The sequence below is a fragment of the Bufo gargarizans genome, chromosome 1 (assembly GCF_014858855.1).
Source record: "Bufo gargarizans isolate SCDJY-AF-19 chromosome 1, ASM1485885v1, whole genome shotgun sequence".
NCBI classification, from domain to species: Eukaryota; Metazoa; Chordata; class Amphibia; order Anura; family Bufonidae; genus Bufo; species Bufo gargarizans.
In genome coordinates this window covers 69,011,756-69,029,384 of record NC_058080.1, presented here as the reverse complement: position 1 = coordinate 69,029,384, position 17,629 = coordinate 69,011,756, and the positions used below count along the sequence as shown (strand labels likewise).

General features: G+C 40.9%; 1 protein-coding gene across 4 annotated transcripts in view; it reads right to left on the bottom strand.

Moving 5' to 3' along the window:
- Nucleotides 1-17,629, bottom strand: part of JAKMIP1 (janus kinase and microtubule interacting protein 1) — a 184,414-nt gene that overhangs the window by 15,049 nt on the left and 151,736 nt on the right. For 3 of the 4 annotated variants that reach the window (XM_044282079.1, XM_044282239.1, XM_044282159.1), the window contains exons 13-18: nucleotides 15,969-16,067; nucleotides 8,016-8,117; nucleotides 6,115-6,168; nucleotides 3,341-3,406; nucleotides 1,460-1,528; nucleotides 905-982 (exon numbers count right to left, since the gene is read on the bottom strand). In XM_044282079.1, the coding sequence (XP_044138014.1) occupies nucleotides 905-982; nucleotides 1,460-1,528; nucleotides 3,341-3,406; nucleotides 6,115-6,168; nucleotides 8,016-8,117; nucleotides 15,969-16,067 (468 nt within the window). The remainder of the gene's footprint in view (nucleotides 1-904; nucleotides 983-1,459; nucleotides 1,529-3,340; nucleotides 3,407-6,114; nucleotides 6,169-8,015; nucleotides 8,118-15,968; nucleotides 16,068-17,629) is intronic. The other variant, XM_044282315.1, reaches the window with a different exon arrangement.

Here is a 17,629-nt window from a genome sequence, read left to right as displayed (position 1 = left end):
GGGACGCTTCAAGTTAAAATATACCATCGGATTGGAGAAAACTCCAATCCGATGGTATAAAAGAACTCCAGACTTTACATTGAAAGTCAATGGGGACGGATCCGTTTGAAATGGCACCATATTGTGTCAACATCAAACTGGATCCGTCCCCATTGACTTGCATTGTAATTCAGGACGGATCCGTTTGGCTCCGCACGGCCAGGCGGACACCAAAACGACTTTTTTTTCATGTCCGTGGATCCTCCAAAAATCAAGGAAGACCCACGGACGAAAAAACGGTCACGGATCACGGACCCACGGACCCCGTTTTTGCGGACCGTGAAAATAAACTGTCGTGTGCATGAGGCCTTAAATGTAGAAGGTGTGAAATCCTCCATGTGTGGACTGTCCTGGCTACATAAACGAGTTGGACCATCTGGGACATATCGCTAGGATATGCCATCAATGTCAGATAGGTGCAGGTCCCACCTCTCTTACCTACTCTTGTCTAGATGTGAAGTTGGAAGTGAAGGAGAGCACAGAGCACATGCATCTCCATTATCACTATGGGAATTCCAAAAATAGCTGAGCGAGGGCAACACAAGCATGACCACTTCACCATTCACCTCTACAGGATTGCAGGAAATGGCCTAGCCAACGCTCGGCTATTTGTGGAACTCCCATAGCGATGAATGGAGGGGGGAGTGCTTTCGGTTTACTTTGGGTCCCGTTCTGGAGGTAAGACCAGGTTCCAGACCCACAACTATCTCATATAGATGATATATCCTAGCGATACGTCCTCAATGTCGCAGATGGGGATTTAAAAAGAAACCCAAGCAGGAACCACCTGTTATCTCAAGAACGAATAAATATTCAAAATGAATTATTCGTCTACAATGTGATCAGGTTCATACTTAACGCCTACCATATGTGCTTGATCAAGTGCTTGCTTGCGGTAATCAAGTTCTTCTTCTAAGTAGCCCTTCTGTTTGCTGAACAGTTCCTAATAAATAAATAAATAAAAAAAAATAAAAAAAAAAAAAGAAAAGAATTGGTGGGCGTAATATGGACCATACAAGTCAAGGAGATCCAAAATATTGAGCGTTCTTCAAACTTGACATTACGAAACAGAACATCTCCCATGTGGATAAAGGAAGCCCTACAAGATAAGTTTTTCAAGAAATGATGATGAATGAGTTTCCAGTCCCATCTGAAGACTACCTGCACCAATTCTACAAATATTGTAGTCAACCTGCCTATGATGTCTTATCAGATCAAGCAACCAGCATGTTGTGGACCAAGATGCCACAACGTCCTTCTAATATCTTATTTGCCAGTTCTTTACCATGACATAAACTGATTAAACATCTAATTTCTGCCTGAAACAGGTCAAGAATGGAAGATTCATGGTTGTGGAGAATGAAGAAATACCAGGTGACTTGAAGTATTTTACAAAAACTCCACTTACTCGCAATCTTACCTTCTCATTTTCCAGATCTATCATTTTCTGGGTCAGGGCGGCTTCAGTCACCTCAATCTGTTTCAGCCACTGCAAACACAAAGATAACATCTAAAGTCCTTGTGAATTTAATCTGTATATATGGTTATATAGCGGGCATCGGGTGGGGATAACCTGTCAGTATGGGGAGACACAGTCAGGTGCTGGCCCTACATGGTGACATCTCACCATCATCTATAATTGGTCCCATGAGAAGAAGATACATGACTCATGAAAAATATTTCTCTTCCATCTTGTGGTACTATGCCGGAGGTATAGAGCGTGAGGAATTCCTAATGTAAACCTCCAATGGATGCCCATAGGCTCCCATATTTACAAAAATATTTTTTTTCTGTATGGAACAGCTCAGTAGGCCATACGGACAGGTCAAATAGTTTCAGCTCTTGGCTAAATCATCATTTATATTAAAAGGGAGACTGTCACCTCTAAAATTGGTTTCAAAGTAAGCGTACTACCGTGTAGGGTAGGCGTTCCGAAACATAACCACACTTTTCACGTGGAAATCCAGTCCTCTAATCTTGAGAAATGCAAATAAGGTTTTCGGTGCACCATGGGGCAGAACCAATTTGATGCACAATCGCTCCACCATGATGCCTCCCTCTCTTGTTTGATTGACAGTCCATGAAAATGCAGACCTAGTCAGAGCTGGAGCACTGAACTGAACGGCCGCCGCCCATAGTGCACCATTAACTTTAGGGCTTGTTCACACGACCGTGTGCCTTCCGCAATTTGCGGAACCGAACAGGAGGCCCATTATAGATATGCCTATTCTTGTCCCCAAACGGACAAGAATAGGACATGCCTCATAATTTTTGCGGGGCCATGGAAGGGAGCAACGGATGCGGAAAGCACGCGGAGTGCTGTCCGCATCTTTTGCGGCCCCAATGAAGTGAATGGGTCCGCACACGAGCCACAAAAAAAATGTGGTTCGGATGCAGACCAAAACCACAGTCGTGTGAACGAGCCCCTATTTGCATAGAAATAAAAAGAAGCATTTTTTTAGAATTAGAGGACCGGATTTTCACAAGAAAGGTTTGGTTAGGTTTCCAGGAACCTACCCTACTTGGCGGGATTTTGGAGGTTAAAGCATTAATATATAAATGAGTAACATTAAGAAGTCCTGCTCAGTCCCATTATATGTAATGTATGTGAAGGTAGTTGATTGAGAGGCGCTAAGCAACCAAGAGATAAAACAGCGATCTGAGAAATTGTCAGACCGGCTCTTTGAATGCTAATCTCTAATTAGTGGTTGAACCAGATCTCGGAGAACAAGCTTCAGTCTCATTATGAATGACAGGGAGACCAGTGCTTCACATGGCAGGTGTTATAGTCATCATCATGTATCTTGGGTGAAAATTGTAATTCTGAATCTTCAACCAAGGCCATCAAGTTCCATCTTCTATATTAAAGAGAATATCTCATGTTAAACATGCAACCTGATCTGCAGGCAGCATGTTATAGACCAGGAGGAGCAGAGCACATTGAAATATAGTTTTATGGGCGAAGATTCAGTATAACTTATAATTCATTCATTTGAATCTCTCTTCTTTCTATGGTTAGGAGTCCAGTGGGCGGAGCCATCAGTGACTGATATCTATCCTTCAGCTCCTCCTGCTCTATAACCAGCTGCCAGCATTTTCCTAGTGACAGGTTCCCTTTAAACCACATATAAGTGACCTGCGTCTCCTGCAGTTTCCAAATATGTAGTCTCCTCATCACATCCGTTACTTTCATTTGGAAAAACCGAATTTACTCATTGTTTCCTGCAAAGCACAATCTTTTGGCAGCCTGTATTCTATGAATGGAATAAGCAGTGGGGATTGTACAATGAAGGCTTGGTACCTTTTCACACAGGGACAGAACAGTTCCCGCCTGGATTACTGCAACCTGCTCTTCATTCCGCAGATTCTGCAAGAAAGGTCAATATTACAAATGTCCTACAGGATACAGGGTGGAATTAAGGTGACTCAGCCGCTAGGTTTTTCTTAGGCCTCATGCACACGACCGTATTTTCGGTCCAGATGCGGACCCATTCATTTCAAAGGGGCCATGTTTTGCAGATCCGCAGAGTTTGCAGACCACAAAACACATACAGTTGTGTAGATGAGGTCTAACTATGATTTTATACGGTCCTCTTTTAGAATTAAAGGGGTTGTCCAGATTTAGAAACACATGACTTTCTTAGGTATGTTTCACACGAGCTGATGCCGTGCGTGTCATCCGCAGCGTGAATGACAGCCAAGCCCCGCTCCAGGACAGCAGAGACACGGAGCAGTAACATGACTGATAATACTGCGTGCCTCTCTGTGATCTTTACTACGCTAATCACAGTGACAACTTTATCTCACCGTGATTTTGTAGTAAAAAGATCACAGAGAGGCAAAGACCATTATCAATCATGTTAATGCTCCGTGTCTCTGCTGTCCAGAACGGGGCTTAGGCTGTCAATCACGCAGCGGATACCACGCACAGCATCCGCATGTCTGAAAGAGCCCTTACTAAAACAGTGTCACATCTGCCCATGGGTTATGTCTGGTATTGTAACTTAGGACCCATTGAAGGGAATGAGCTGAGCTGTAATACCGCACACAACCTATGGACAGGGGTGGTGCTTTTTTAGGAAGAAAGTCATGTTTTTTAAATGCTGGACAACCCCTTATTGCTAAAACAGAGCCATAAAAAAATCATAGTAACAGAAGCCTAGTGGCTGAGTACGAACAGCAACATTGCGACCCTCCTGGGACCTTTTCAAGCCCTTGAAAAAGACCTAGGAGGGTCGAAACATTGCTTAATTATTATTCATATGAACAACCGATTTAAGTTCGGAACAGAGTGGTGCGACCCGTTCCATATTTAAAAGCTAGAATGTATTGCGGCCAATGCTAGGAGTAGTAGAGTTCTTGGAGCATACTGGATTATGTCTGGTGAAGAATGCCATAGATAACATTCCAGACCAGGGGTCAGCAACCTTTGTTACCCCAGCTGTTGTGAAACTAGAACTCCCAGTATGCTCTGTTGGCTTCTAAGGGAGTTTAGTGAACAGTTGTGCAAGTGTGCATGCTGGGAGTTGTAGTTTCACAACAGTTGGATGTGCTGGAGGTTTCTGTCCTAGATCTAGCACTGTGGCCAAAATGGGGGATTTTATTAAATTTAAAGGGGTTGTCTGGGATTTGGTATTCATGATTTATACTCCGGATAGGTCATCAATATCAGATTGATGGGGGTCCGACTAATCGACACCCTCACCAATCAGCCTGTTTAAAGAGGCCACAGTGTTTGGTTGAGGGCTGCAGCCTCCTCACAGCATATGAAGCACAGCGCCCTACATTGTATAGTGGCTATTGTTGGTATTGCAGCTCAGGCCCATTCAAGTAGCTAATACGACCAATAAATGTGATGTCACTGGCCTAGGAAGAGGACGTGGCGCTCAACTGAGTGCAGTCACCTCTTCAAACAGCTGATTGGCGGTGGTGCCAGAGGTCAGACACCCACCGATTAGGGGTTAAGCAAAATGGAAGCCACAGCAAGTACACTTAGTGGGGGAGATTTATCAAACTGGCTTAGATGCCTGATAGCAACCAGATTACGCATTTCATATTTTTTTAGAGCTCCATAACATGTGGAATCTGATTGGTTACTATAGGGATCTAAGCCAATTTTTCTTTACACCAGTTTGATAAATTTCCCCTATAGTTTTTGATGATCTTCACCGTTTTAGGCTACTTTCACACTTGCGGAAGAGTGATCCAGCAAGCAGTTCCGTCGCAGGAACTGCCTGCTGGATCCGGCAATCTGCATGCAAACGGACAGCATTTCTAGACGGATCAGTCTCACAAATGCTTTGCAAGAACGGATCTGTCTGACCGTTTGTCATACGGACAAACGGATCCGTTTCAATTTTTTTCCCCACATTTTTAAAGGTCTGCGCATGCGTAGACCGGAAGGACGGATCCGGCATTGCGGTATTTTTAATGCCGTATCCGGTACATTCCTATGGGAAAAAAAATGCTGGATCCGGTGTTCCGGCAAGTGTTCAGTTTTTTGGGCTGGAGATAAAACCGTAGCATGCTGCAGTATTATCTCAGTCCTGAACAGTCAAAAAGACAGAACTGAAGACATCCTGATGCAAACTGAACGGATTACTCTCCATTCAGAATGCACGGGGATAAAACTGATCAGTTCTTTTCCGGTATAGAGCCCCTAGGACGGAACTCAGCGCCGGAAAAGAAAAACGCTAGTGTAGTGTGAAAGTACTTTTTTTTTACAGTATTTTTCTGCCTCTAGGTGTAAGTCTATGGGTAGTCATGAAATGCAGTACAAGCAATGCTATGTGCTGTGGATGTTATGGTGTTTATACATAGTTTTGCTTCTTTTTTTTTTTTAACGGCTTTTCTTATAGAGAGGAATTGACATCAGAGGAGGGTATACAGTTCCCCCTTTAAAAAGGCATGGTCTAAAAAAAAACATGTAATAAAACACAAAAATGCAACAAGAACACCCCAAAAGCCACCGTAAAAAATTAATTTTTTTTCAGTAAAATTAAGGCATACTAAAAACAAATGTGAAGGAAGCTGCCACAGCTTAGTTATTCATTATCAGGATGAATCAGCAATTACCCCATTATCTCCTAGTATATCCAGCTTCTTCATTAGCTCTGAAATATCCACATCCTGAAAGAGAGCAGCCACATGAGTGAGACCAGGACATATCCGGCACTGATAATCCAGATAGGCAAAGCTGAGAATGACTGAAAGCAAATGTACGAAGAGCAATGCAACTTGAAGATGACGGTTGTTGAGCCATACATACCATGCAGCTATAGCCTGAAGACTCTTTATGTCCCACTGAAGGCCTGCAACAGATTGTAGAGCAATCAGCTGCAGGTCTCCTCCTCTTCACCAAAGAGCTTGAATCGCTGTTCAAAAAGCGTCAGTACAGGCTGTTCTATGGGGGATGCTTGAGGGATATAAAGGCCCTGGCAAACACATGACAGTATAGACTATGTGCTGTTTGCCAGCTACTTGTATATACAGTACGTGGACCCCACCAATAAAAAGAACAAGGAACTGTGGTAACCAACACAGTGTCCTCCTTAAAGGGACACTTCCATCAAGCAACCAATAAGTGACTATTGTATGCAATTTTGTGTTATGAAAAACAGATCCTGGATAGAATTTTTGCAGTCATTCCATGTATTCTACTTCCTGTCCTAGGCTGTTTAACTTCCTCTTTGTATCAACTTTTAGCATAGTTGACAGTCTCACTCAACTCTCTCAGTCAGACCATCACTCTGACCAGAGTTACTAAAATTGAGCATCACACTAATCAATGCTCTGCTCTTCTGTGGGCATCTTTATCTAGGTCTCAAAAGAACTATAGAGATGTCATCCTAATTCTACACCTACTATTATAACGAGGAATATCATTCAAATAACATTTCACCCTCACAACAGTAAAATAACTATGGATTACCTAAAGGAGGTCTTACAACAGAAGGATGGTATTTTGTATGGAAATTTCAATGACACAGTACTGCTGAAAGAAAAATTCTCAGAAAATGTGTTTTCTATATTGAATTTAAGAAAAATTGTCCTTTTCTGATGAAAGTGTCCCTTTAACTGAAGAACTGAGTCTCAGTACCAGAAATACTTGCATGGTTGAGAGCGGTGCTGTGTTGTACAGTTCAATGAAGAGTCAGTAACATTGTGACTCCTACTTTCTGATTATTGGGGGGTCCTGGGATTTGTCCCCACGAATTGATGGCTTCTCCTATAGTAAGGCAACCAGTGCTAATTCCTGGAATACTACATTACTTTTATGGGGGTTTTCTCCGATAATTTGTGCTCATGTGACATGAGGAATGCTACCTGGTCTACTCTAGTAGTGATGCAGAGGTAAAACACAAGGGGACCTCTATATTCCTTATAGAATATACTTCTATACTAAAAGCTGGCATCAAGGTTTGTCTTATCATCTGTATACTACCACCGCTGGATCATGTAATGCTTGAAAATGCTATTTTAGTATTTCTACTGTATTTTTCTCCTTTCTGTTGTATTTTCTGCAGACAATAGGCCTGGACTGAATGTTCATCAAGGTGCATGTAGCCATTTTGAACTAAGCCAAGTAAACCAGCCTTGTAGCCAAGTAAATTACATGGTCCAAGTATGTGGTAGTGGCTGAACTTCTCAAGGTTGGAAACTATTTGTAACGTCACTAGTTATGAATGAACAGGAAGGAATTCTAACAAGAAAGTCATTTCAGTTCCTGGTTCAAAATGGCCACCTTTAAGTGAAGTAAAATTTAGCACTATAAAAATTATATCCTAAAGCGTTATGAAACAGCTCAACACAGAGTAGAGACATCACTTATAAGCTGTAAAATGGTGAAGGTGACCATGCATGACTTCCTGTCAAAAGGGTACAAATAATGATATTGCTTGGTTGACATGTCATGGGTTAATGGCAGCTGGAAACACATGGTATGCACCAGAAGAGAGAAGTGAATCTGCATCTACCTTAATTCCTTCCTGCTGACAGAATAGCTGCAGAGCGCTTCCATTATTTTCTGGGAAGCTGGCTATTTGGAGGTTAAAGGCTGGAGACCTTCGTTCTCTCTCCTGGGAAAAAATTTGTTATTTTACATTTGAACCTAATAGAACACCTAGGAATGTCATGGAGTATCACACTGATGTTAACATAACCTGGTCGTATGTATGCTCCAACCAGATCAGCTTCTATTCATGAAGTGGAAATGTCAATTTCTCTGTAAAACCATCCACTATTTAGATAAGGGGCTCCTCACCCTCACACAAAAATCACTCATTGACTTGTCATGGCCTCTTGCCAGGCTTCAAAGCAAGAGCCTTTACTTTTGTAAAGACATAGATGTTAAATTTGCAAGATGGCTTTCACAAGACAATACATTTGTGTTGTCTGAAGGTGGAGCCCCCATGTAGTCCGAGCGACAAGCAGTAGATCTGGTGCAGAAATGTCTTAAAGAAATGTGCTGTGGGTATACTCTTAGGCCTCATTCACACTTCAGTGTTTGGTCAGTGATTTCCATCAGTGATTTGTGAGCCAAAACCAGAAGTGAAGCCTCCACAGACATGAGGTAGAAGGGAAAGATCTGCTCCTGTTCTGTGTTTAGAGTTGCACCTGGTTTTGGCTCACAAATCACTGATGGAAATCACTGACCAAACACTGAAGTGTGAACGAGGCCTTAAGGTGAACCTCCATAACATTTCACAGCTATCTACAGAAAAAGTTAAGTAACATTTTTTTTAGATTTCTTTTACCATCATGCCTTTTCTTTTCCATTCACAGACGAGCAGGTAGTTGTGGGGGTTTCTGGTTGTTAAAATCACAGGCTGTTCGCTAATAATGGCAGAAAAAATGCTACATGCAGACGCAGAATAGGAATGTCACCAACATTCAGCGTCAGCAGTAGTAGCAGTTCTTCATCTACACCACCATTACTTCAGCACCAGAAAATCAACAAGCAATTATGGATAGGGTAACATGGATAAAACCTTCTGGCTAGGATCAACAGAAGTATCTTTTCTCATCAGTGACTCGGGACTGGGGCCAGTGGTAGTGGATGGGTACAATATACAAAAGAAGGTTTAGACCTGGGTGTACGTAGGTTGACCCAATGGTTACCTGTAGCAGACCTAGGGTCTTCTGATCTAAACCACAAGGTCAGGAAAGTTTAACCTATACACTTTTTTTTTTTTTTTTTACTGGATACCACTGTAAGGTATAGCGGAGTCTACTAAGCTATGTCATACTACAGGCATTTCTTTTTGAATGTATACTGATGTACCCCTGCCAGACAGGGGTAAAAAAATCCACTCCTGTCTTCCATCTGGTCAATGTACGAAGGGCATGTTTACCATGTATGTAAACAGCATTCTGGTATACGCCTTAAACGTACATCAAAAATGTGGTATGAAAATAGTCTTGCTTCAAAAGCCCAAGTGCGAACTGCCCTTAGAGGGTACCGGAAATTTACTTTGGGATAGTAACCCACTTGATTGGACAGTGCACTTGCCCACTGATTTCAAACAATCTGAACACACTCCTATATTCTAGTCTAATGGGATCTGTGTCCTGGGGCCCTGAGGGGGCTGTTTGTGTCCATCAGGTTTCTTATTCCCCTGTAACCCTCACTTTCCCTTCTGGGAAAGCCAAAATCTTCGACTGAGGACTCCTAGTGGATGCTGACATGACAGGAAGCTAGGAGCAAGATGAGCTCTCCATAAGCTTCAGTGAAGGGAGGCCATTGATTCTTGACCACTGTGGAGCCTTCTGGATCACAGGGTCAGGAAAGAGGTTTACTCTACTACTTTTTTGCAGAGGGCTTTCAATGGACTGCATCGTTGTAAAAGGTTGTTTTTCTGTGGCACACTTCACTTTTTAGTAGCACTTGGGTGAGAGAAACATAAACCCAGGCTTTCAATAAAAAAAGGAAAAAAAAAAAAGTGGTTGACTAAATGAGACCTTTGTGTTTTAGTATGTCTTTCTGTAGGCTGCATTGGTGAAGACTGACTGTGAATGAAGAAGAAAACACTATAAAACGGACAACAGGACCAGATAAGTCAAGGAAAGTATTAACAGTTACTCAATACTTATGTTGGTTTGAACTAAAATGTTTTTGAGAAAAATGTGAAGCTTTTCTTTATAAACCCCCTATTACCCATTGTCTTTAGAGAAAATAAAGCATACTCCATCATTAGGAATTTGTGAAATAAAGAAAACAATGACAGTTTATAGATGCATGCGTTAAAAAATCAAATTAATGACCCAAACCAATCTACTTAGTGCGTCTTGGAAAACACAAGACACAAAACCCCGGTGACGTGCAAAAATCTGGTGGGGTAGATACAGCCATGCATTACATAAATGTAACGGTTCTTTCAGTCTCTATTTAATATAGCGTAGGGACAGGGATGTTAAACATTTTTGTAATATACTTGATTAGTTCTCATGCACACGATTGTTGGATATTTTATGGTTTGCAAATTGCGGATAACGCAAAACACGGATACCGATTGCGGGACAGAAGGGCTGTCCCCTAATAGAACAGTCCTATCCTTGTCTGTAATGTGGACAAGAATAGGACATGTTCTATTTTTTGTGGAACAGCTAAGCGGATATACGGACACAGAATGCACACGGAGTCAGTTTTTTTTTTTGCGGCCCCATTCTAGTGAATGGTTCTGCACACCGCAAAAAAAAAAAAACGGAATGGAACAGACATGGAAAAAAAAAAACTAAAAAAAAACGTACGTTCGTGCGCATGAATCCTTAGGGAAAGATGCTTCTTTGTACTAGAAAACATGATGCAAGGGTCTTCAGAGCCAAGATCTGAGCGTTAGGCTCCATTCACACGTCCCCAAGTGTTTTGCGGTCCACAAAACACAGGCACCGGACATGATACGCATTTTGCATACCGCACGTGGCCGGCACTATAATAGAAACGCCTTTTCTTGTCCGTGTCTGCGGACAAGAATAGGACATGTTCTATTTTTTTTGTGGGGTCGCAGAACGGAAATGCGGATGCGCAAGGCACACTGTGTGCTGTCCGCATCTTTTGAGGCCCCATTGAAAATGAATAGGTCCCATACGGACCCATTTTGAGGACGTGTGAATGGACCCTTACTAAGTCTACTGAGCGTTGAAGACGCCTGTGTGTAACAAGTCAGATAGGCAGGGAGATGGGTTGGGATAGAGAACACGTCCATAGTCAGGGACTGGGGTAGTGACAGGAGGAAGGCTGGAAGCCTCTGTATGTTACACACAGGTGTCTTCAGCGCTCAGTAGATCTGAAGACTGAAGACAGACTCTTCTCACTAATGCTCAGTTAGATCTTTTTTTTAAGAAGACTCTTAACACCCTGATTTCTGGTACAGAAAAACATCTTTCCCTTTAAAGTATATTACCAAAATGTTTAAAGTTTACCTAAACGTCAGAATAAATTTATTCAAAATGAATCTTGAAGTTCAAGTGTCTAATCACGCTTTGCAATCCGTACCCTAACGCTAACATATACTCATACCTGGAGTGAGCGGGTGCAGGCATGAGCTCTGTATAGCACATCACTGCTCCTGCCTGTACATTGCTCCCGCTACCTTAGTGAAGGACATGTCAGCGCTGTATGTGTACAGATTCCAAAGCGCAATAGACACCTGAACTTTAAGTGTCTATTTCATATGGAAAACCTAAAAAAATATTAAAGTATATTAGAAAAAAAAAAAAGATTTCATGCCATTTAGAGTAGTTTTGAATTAAGTTATGCCAAAGTTTAGGTACAATTTTGAAAATAGTCTGAAACAACCGTAACACTTACTGTCCAAAGAAATAAGATATATAAAAATATAATACAACACCTACAAAATTGCATAAAAATCCTGAAGGGCTCATGTCTTATCTATGGGCTTTTTTTTTTTCTTTTATTAAATAAAACAAAATTCACTGCAGGATGAAGAAGCAGTTTTGTAAACTTTTCTGTGGAGGGAAGTTCCGAGTTGGTTTCCTACTGTCTTGACAGAAGGATCCATTTTAATTACAACTATAAACTTCATGGCTACCTTTGATAAAATAGGTCAAAGCCGTTTCCTACTATATCTGGCACAGAGCTCCAAATCTCCTGCTGTCTTTGAAATTTAAAAGATAAAATTCTGGCAGTCCGACCACCACTAGGGGGAGACTTTTGGCAGTGCAGCTTGGACATAGGGGCAGATTTATGAAACTCCTTGGAAGAAAAATTGTTTTGTTGCTCATAGCAACTAATCACAGCTTTTATTTTACAAGATCACTACGAGAAATGAAAAATGTGCTGTGATTGGTTGCTACAGGCAACAAGAACAAATTGTCTTTTGGCTAGTTTCATCAATCTCCTCAAAAAATTTCACACCGCATGGCCAAAAACCGCAGTAACTCATGGTAAAACCATGTGGCACACAACCAATATGGATGCAGCCACTGTTAAAGTGGTTTGACAGTACCTAGCTATACACTACTACACTATACCAGTGCTGGCGAACCTATGGCACAGGTGCCAGAGGCGGCACTCACACCCTGGAAACAGTCTATGGTGTTCTAATATACCTTAGACTTTTCCCGTCATTCATCAGCGCAGGGCGCTCTATGAACGGCACAGGCAGCGCACTGAATGTAGGCAGGTTATTATTAGGGATTGACCGATTATCGGTTTTACCGATATCGGCCGATATTCAGCATTTTCAAAGTTAACGGTATCTGCATCTAACCTTGCCGATGACGAATCGCGCTGCTGTCAGCGCGATCCATGTTCCCTCAGTAGCACATGGGAGAAAGAAGCAGTGTCTCCCTCCCACCTGTGCCGCTGCCACCAATGAGAGGAGGGAGGAGGGGAGGGGCTGTGGCCACTGCGCCACCAATGATGTTCACTCGCTCATTCATTCAAATTCAACAGGAGGCGGGAGCTGGCTGCAGAATCATATAGCCACACCCGACCTCTATGACAAGTAGCTGCGATCCACGGCAGTTAACCCCTGCCGCACCTGAGGGGTTAACTGCCGTGGATTGCAGCTACTGCTCATAGAAGTCGGGTGTGGCTCCTGTATTTGAATTAATGGGAGAGTTATCTTCATTGGTGGCCCCCCCCCCCCAACTCCCGTATTTAAAACATTGGTGGCGCAGTGCGCCTCCCCACCCAAGCCCCCCAGTATTAGTCATTGGCGGCAGTGGCCACAGGGTCCCCTCTCCCCTCCTCATTGGTGGCAGTGGCAGCTTCCGATCGGAGCCTCAGCAGTGTAAGCCTGGGGCTCCGATCGGTTACCATGGCAGCCAGGACGCTACTGAAGCCCTGGCTGCCATAGTCAGCTCCATGCTGCTGTGTGCACTATGCACAGAGCAGCAGGGAGAGTGTAAAGTCCTATTCACCCCAATCGAGATCTATTAGGGTGAATAGGACAAGGGTTCTAGCCCCTAAGGGGGCTGTTAGTAAAAAAAAAATTTAAAACACAAACTTTAAAATATTAAGTATAAATGAAAAAGAAAGATTTACAAAAAAAAAAAGCTAAACGTTAACAATAAACTTGTTCATTTTCAGCAGATTTGTGTAGGAAATTTTTTAATGAAAATGCACAGAATATCGGTATAAATTTTTCACTATCAGCCTGAAAGTTCACAGATTATCGGCTGTGAAAAAAACTCTATATCGGTCGATCCCTAGTTATTATAACTACTTGGAAGATGTGCTATATTGGTATTCATGCTAAATTGCGTTGTTGGCACTTTGTGATAAATAAGTGGGTTTTGGATTGCAGTTTGGGCACTCTGTCTGTAAGAGGTTCGCCATCACTCTAGCTTGGGGGGTGTTTTGGAGCTGACAGATTCCATTTAATGGGATTTTAAGGGGTTGCTAACAAACCTGAAAGAACATAGGTGAGTAGACCAATATTATGTTCTGCAAACATGTTATCCACACTTTTTATATACTTCAATATGTCAAGTTACCATTGGATTGCAAATTTTAGCCCCGTTTTGACTTTTACCTTTTATAAATTATATTATCAGTGATAGTTTACAAGAGAAGAGGGAGCTCCATAGCAAAGACAGAAATTAGGCGCTTTCAGGTGCTAATTGACACAATAACAGCTAATTTTCAAGACATTTTTCACTTCTTTGCTTGCTAAGGTAAAGTTCACATCACCGTTAATTTTCTGATCTGATCCATCAAAGGAACAGAAAAATAGGGACCCTGTAAAAAAAAAAAAAAAAATAAAACGGATCCTGTGCACCAGTTATGCAGTACATTTTTTCCCCATCTAAGAAAACGCATCTCAGACGGAAATGGCTCAAGTGGATGCCAAATGTGTATAACTGATGCACAGAATCAGTTTTTTCACAGGATTAATTTTTTTCCCCTGTTCTTCTGACAGATCCGACTGTGATGTGAACTCTCCCTAACATTGTTGCACTCGAAGCATCCAAATTCCTGTACAAGTTCTCACAACAAAGTACAATGGAAGCGAGCACAACCTGAAACGGACCCCCAACTCTCTAGGTGCCCTATAGTAACCAAATCGACTGTCTCTCTGGTATCTATGTCCTCGGATAGAAAGCCTATACTTTTAACAGGATGTTTCAAAGGGAAATCTGTCAGCAGTTTAGACCATGCTCAAAACTGCAGACAGCACTAGCTTTTATTATCAGGATTAGTGTGAATATGAATTTGCAGGAGCAGAATCTGGCAGAATAAAAGTTCATATTCACATTACCCCCCGATTAAAAAAAAGCTCCACAAAAGGTGTCTCTGACCTGCTCTCCCCAGCTCCCATCTAGTGTCAACAGTTCAGCATGGTCAAAACTGCTGACAAATTCCATTTAAGTTCTTACTTGCCACATTTTACAAGAAAAAGAAGAGATCCACACATGCAGTTTTAGTTAGTTTTTTTTTTTAGCCAGAGAGTGGATAAAAAAAAGCTAAAAAGTACAAAAGGAAAGACAGAGTACTCTATTTTCTATTTACTCTTGCGTTCTGCATGAAAATCTGCAACAAAAAATATTCAAAAACTGCATGTGTGAATCTAGATTTAGAGCTCATGCAGACGGTCATGGAGCTTGTATGACTGTGGGCATAAGCTTTATGGCTCCTTTGTATGGACAGAGGTATTCCCCACAAAAACAATCATTCTAGGATAGAATACCTCCAGATCATATCAAATCTGATGGAATATGCCTTCTATGGACACCTATTACTGCTCTGTGTGCATGAGCCCTTTCACGTCCAATTCCCTTAAAATGTCTCTAAGATTTCCATTGTTGACCATGCTTATCATATAAGGGGACAAGAAGAAGAGTGGAAGTGAATGCATTGTTTTAGTATTTCTAGTGTCAATGTAAAATTAATATTCAAAGGTTTCATGCTGGAACAAATAAAAATAAATAAATATAATGAATAACAAAAAAAGCCAAATAAAATAAACCGAAACATACACACACATACATTCTTTAATTACATGCTGGAAATTAGATGGAATAAATGGAAGCCGGAGGGCATATATTTTTTTTATTATGAGAAAACATTGTAAAACAATATATATTTAAAGAAAAAATAAAAAGAACAAAAAAAAAATTGTTAAACGTGCAATACGGACATTAAAATGGACAGGATTAACACAATTCACAGTGTGCACTTTCACGTTAGACATGCAAAAAATTAGACGAGAACAGGGAAATATGTACAAAAATTAAGTGCAATACGCAGCTCCCATTGGTCAGTTATGTGCTGGTCACTAAACTCTCACAGCTTATAAAAGGCAATGTGTCCTCTCTTTTTCTGCACTTTCCTTGACTTTAGTCACACGTCCCGCTCCCATATATCCATGTGCTGTAGGAAGCATAGTGTATTAAATGTATTTAATCCGAGACTCAAAAGCAATGTCTGTTCCCGGGGACAGTTTACAGAGAGAATCTCTTACTTCGAGTTCAAGAACGCGGAATTCTAAGAGTTCGTTCTGGTCTCTGGCATCCTGGATTTCATTTTTCAGCTGGCTCTCGTCCAGTTCATATTTAAATATCTAAAATCAAATAAAAAGAAAAGAAAAAGAAAATCTCGCTTCTCCCCAAATTTTCTGAAACTAATGAACAAAGAATGTTATTCCAATAATGTATCCATATCTGCTGGTCACTATTCTAATATATAAGAAATATAAAATAATCAGCAGGCACTCACCATCTGAATTTCACATATATAACACATTTAATATAATGATTGATTAAATAAAATATTATGGATAATAGTACAATATATTTTAAACTTAACATACAATATACGAAAAGAATTGATAACCATATACCGGTAACCAATTACAAATGAATAAAAATATCGGATGTGATAGAATCAATTGTAAAAATCGAATAAAAAATAAAATAAAAATCGAATAAAAATTTGAAATTGGCTTAAGCCACTGAGGAAGAGGTGAGGTCACCTCGAAACGCGTCAGGCGGACTAAAGGAACCAAACTACCAATTAAATTATCCTGCAGGATTAGGAAGTACAGACCCGAAAAAGCCAGAATCATTCAAGATAACTAACAACTTCGTCTTTTTCTTAAAACGTATCTATCTACTACCACGTGGGACGCCGACAGCTGAGCGCCATAACCACACTATACGAAAAGAAAAGACAAAAGGTCTGGGTCTGGGTGAGTAGCTTAACTGTGAGAGGGACGCCTCTACAGTAAGCGCTATCGAATTTTATACAAACAATTGACTATTTAATCTTATGCAAGATATATCGTATTATTAATTCGAAAGTCACCCATTGATATAACTGCACAGCCTTAGTGTCCTATTGAAAATAACAGACACTTCAGTGCATAAATCAAGGATATCTGCGATAAAAGACCGATCGAAATTTGGTCGATTATACATTATAATTGTGCACATTCTGCAAAGAACTTTGGATTGTATTGTATTGGACTGCATTCGAATATTATTCGAAAAAATTCCATCAAAATAATCCTAGGTGATACTTCTCAGATTTTTATTCAATTTTGAATTTTTATTCGATTTTTTTATTCATTTGTAATTGGTTATATGGTTATCAATTCTTTTCGTATATTTTATGTAAAGTTTAAAATATATTGTACCATTATCCATAATATTTTATCCATAATATTTTATTTAATCAATTATATTAAATGTGTTATATATGTGAAATTCAGATGGTGAGTGCCTGCTGATTATTTTATATTTATTTTATATTTGTTTAAATTAAGAGAGTAGGTGAATCACTTGCAGCAGGGCACCATTACCACGGTGACAAGTGGCGTGAGCCACTATAATTTACAATCCTAGTGTACATTATCTCTAATATATAAGAGTTAGCAGCTTCCAGATGACCGGACTATGGGAACATTTTTAGCAGATGCTTAATGGCAATTATTTTAAAGGAATAATCCCATCTGAGACAATGGGGGCATAATCGCTAGGATATGTCCCCATTCTCTGAAAGGTGCGGGTCCCACCTATATTGAGAACGGATCGGTGAAGATGGTTTCCCCGCGTCCGGCCAACACCAAGCACTCCCCCCAGAGAAGTGAATGGGAGCGCACTGCGCTAGTGGGGCCACCGCTCC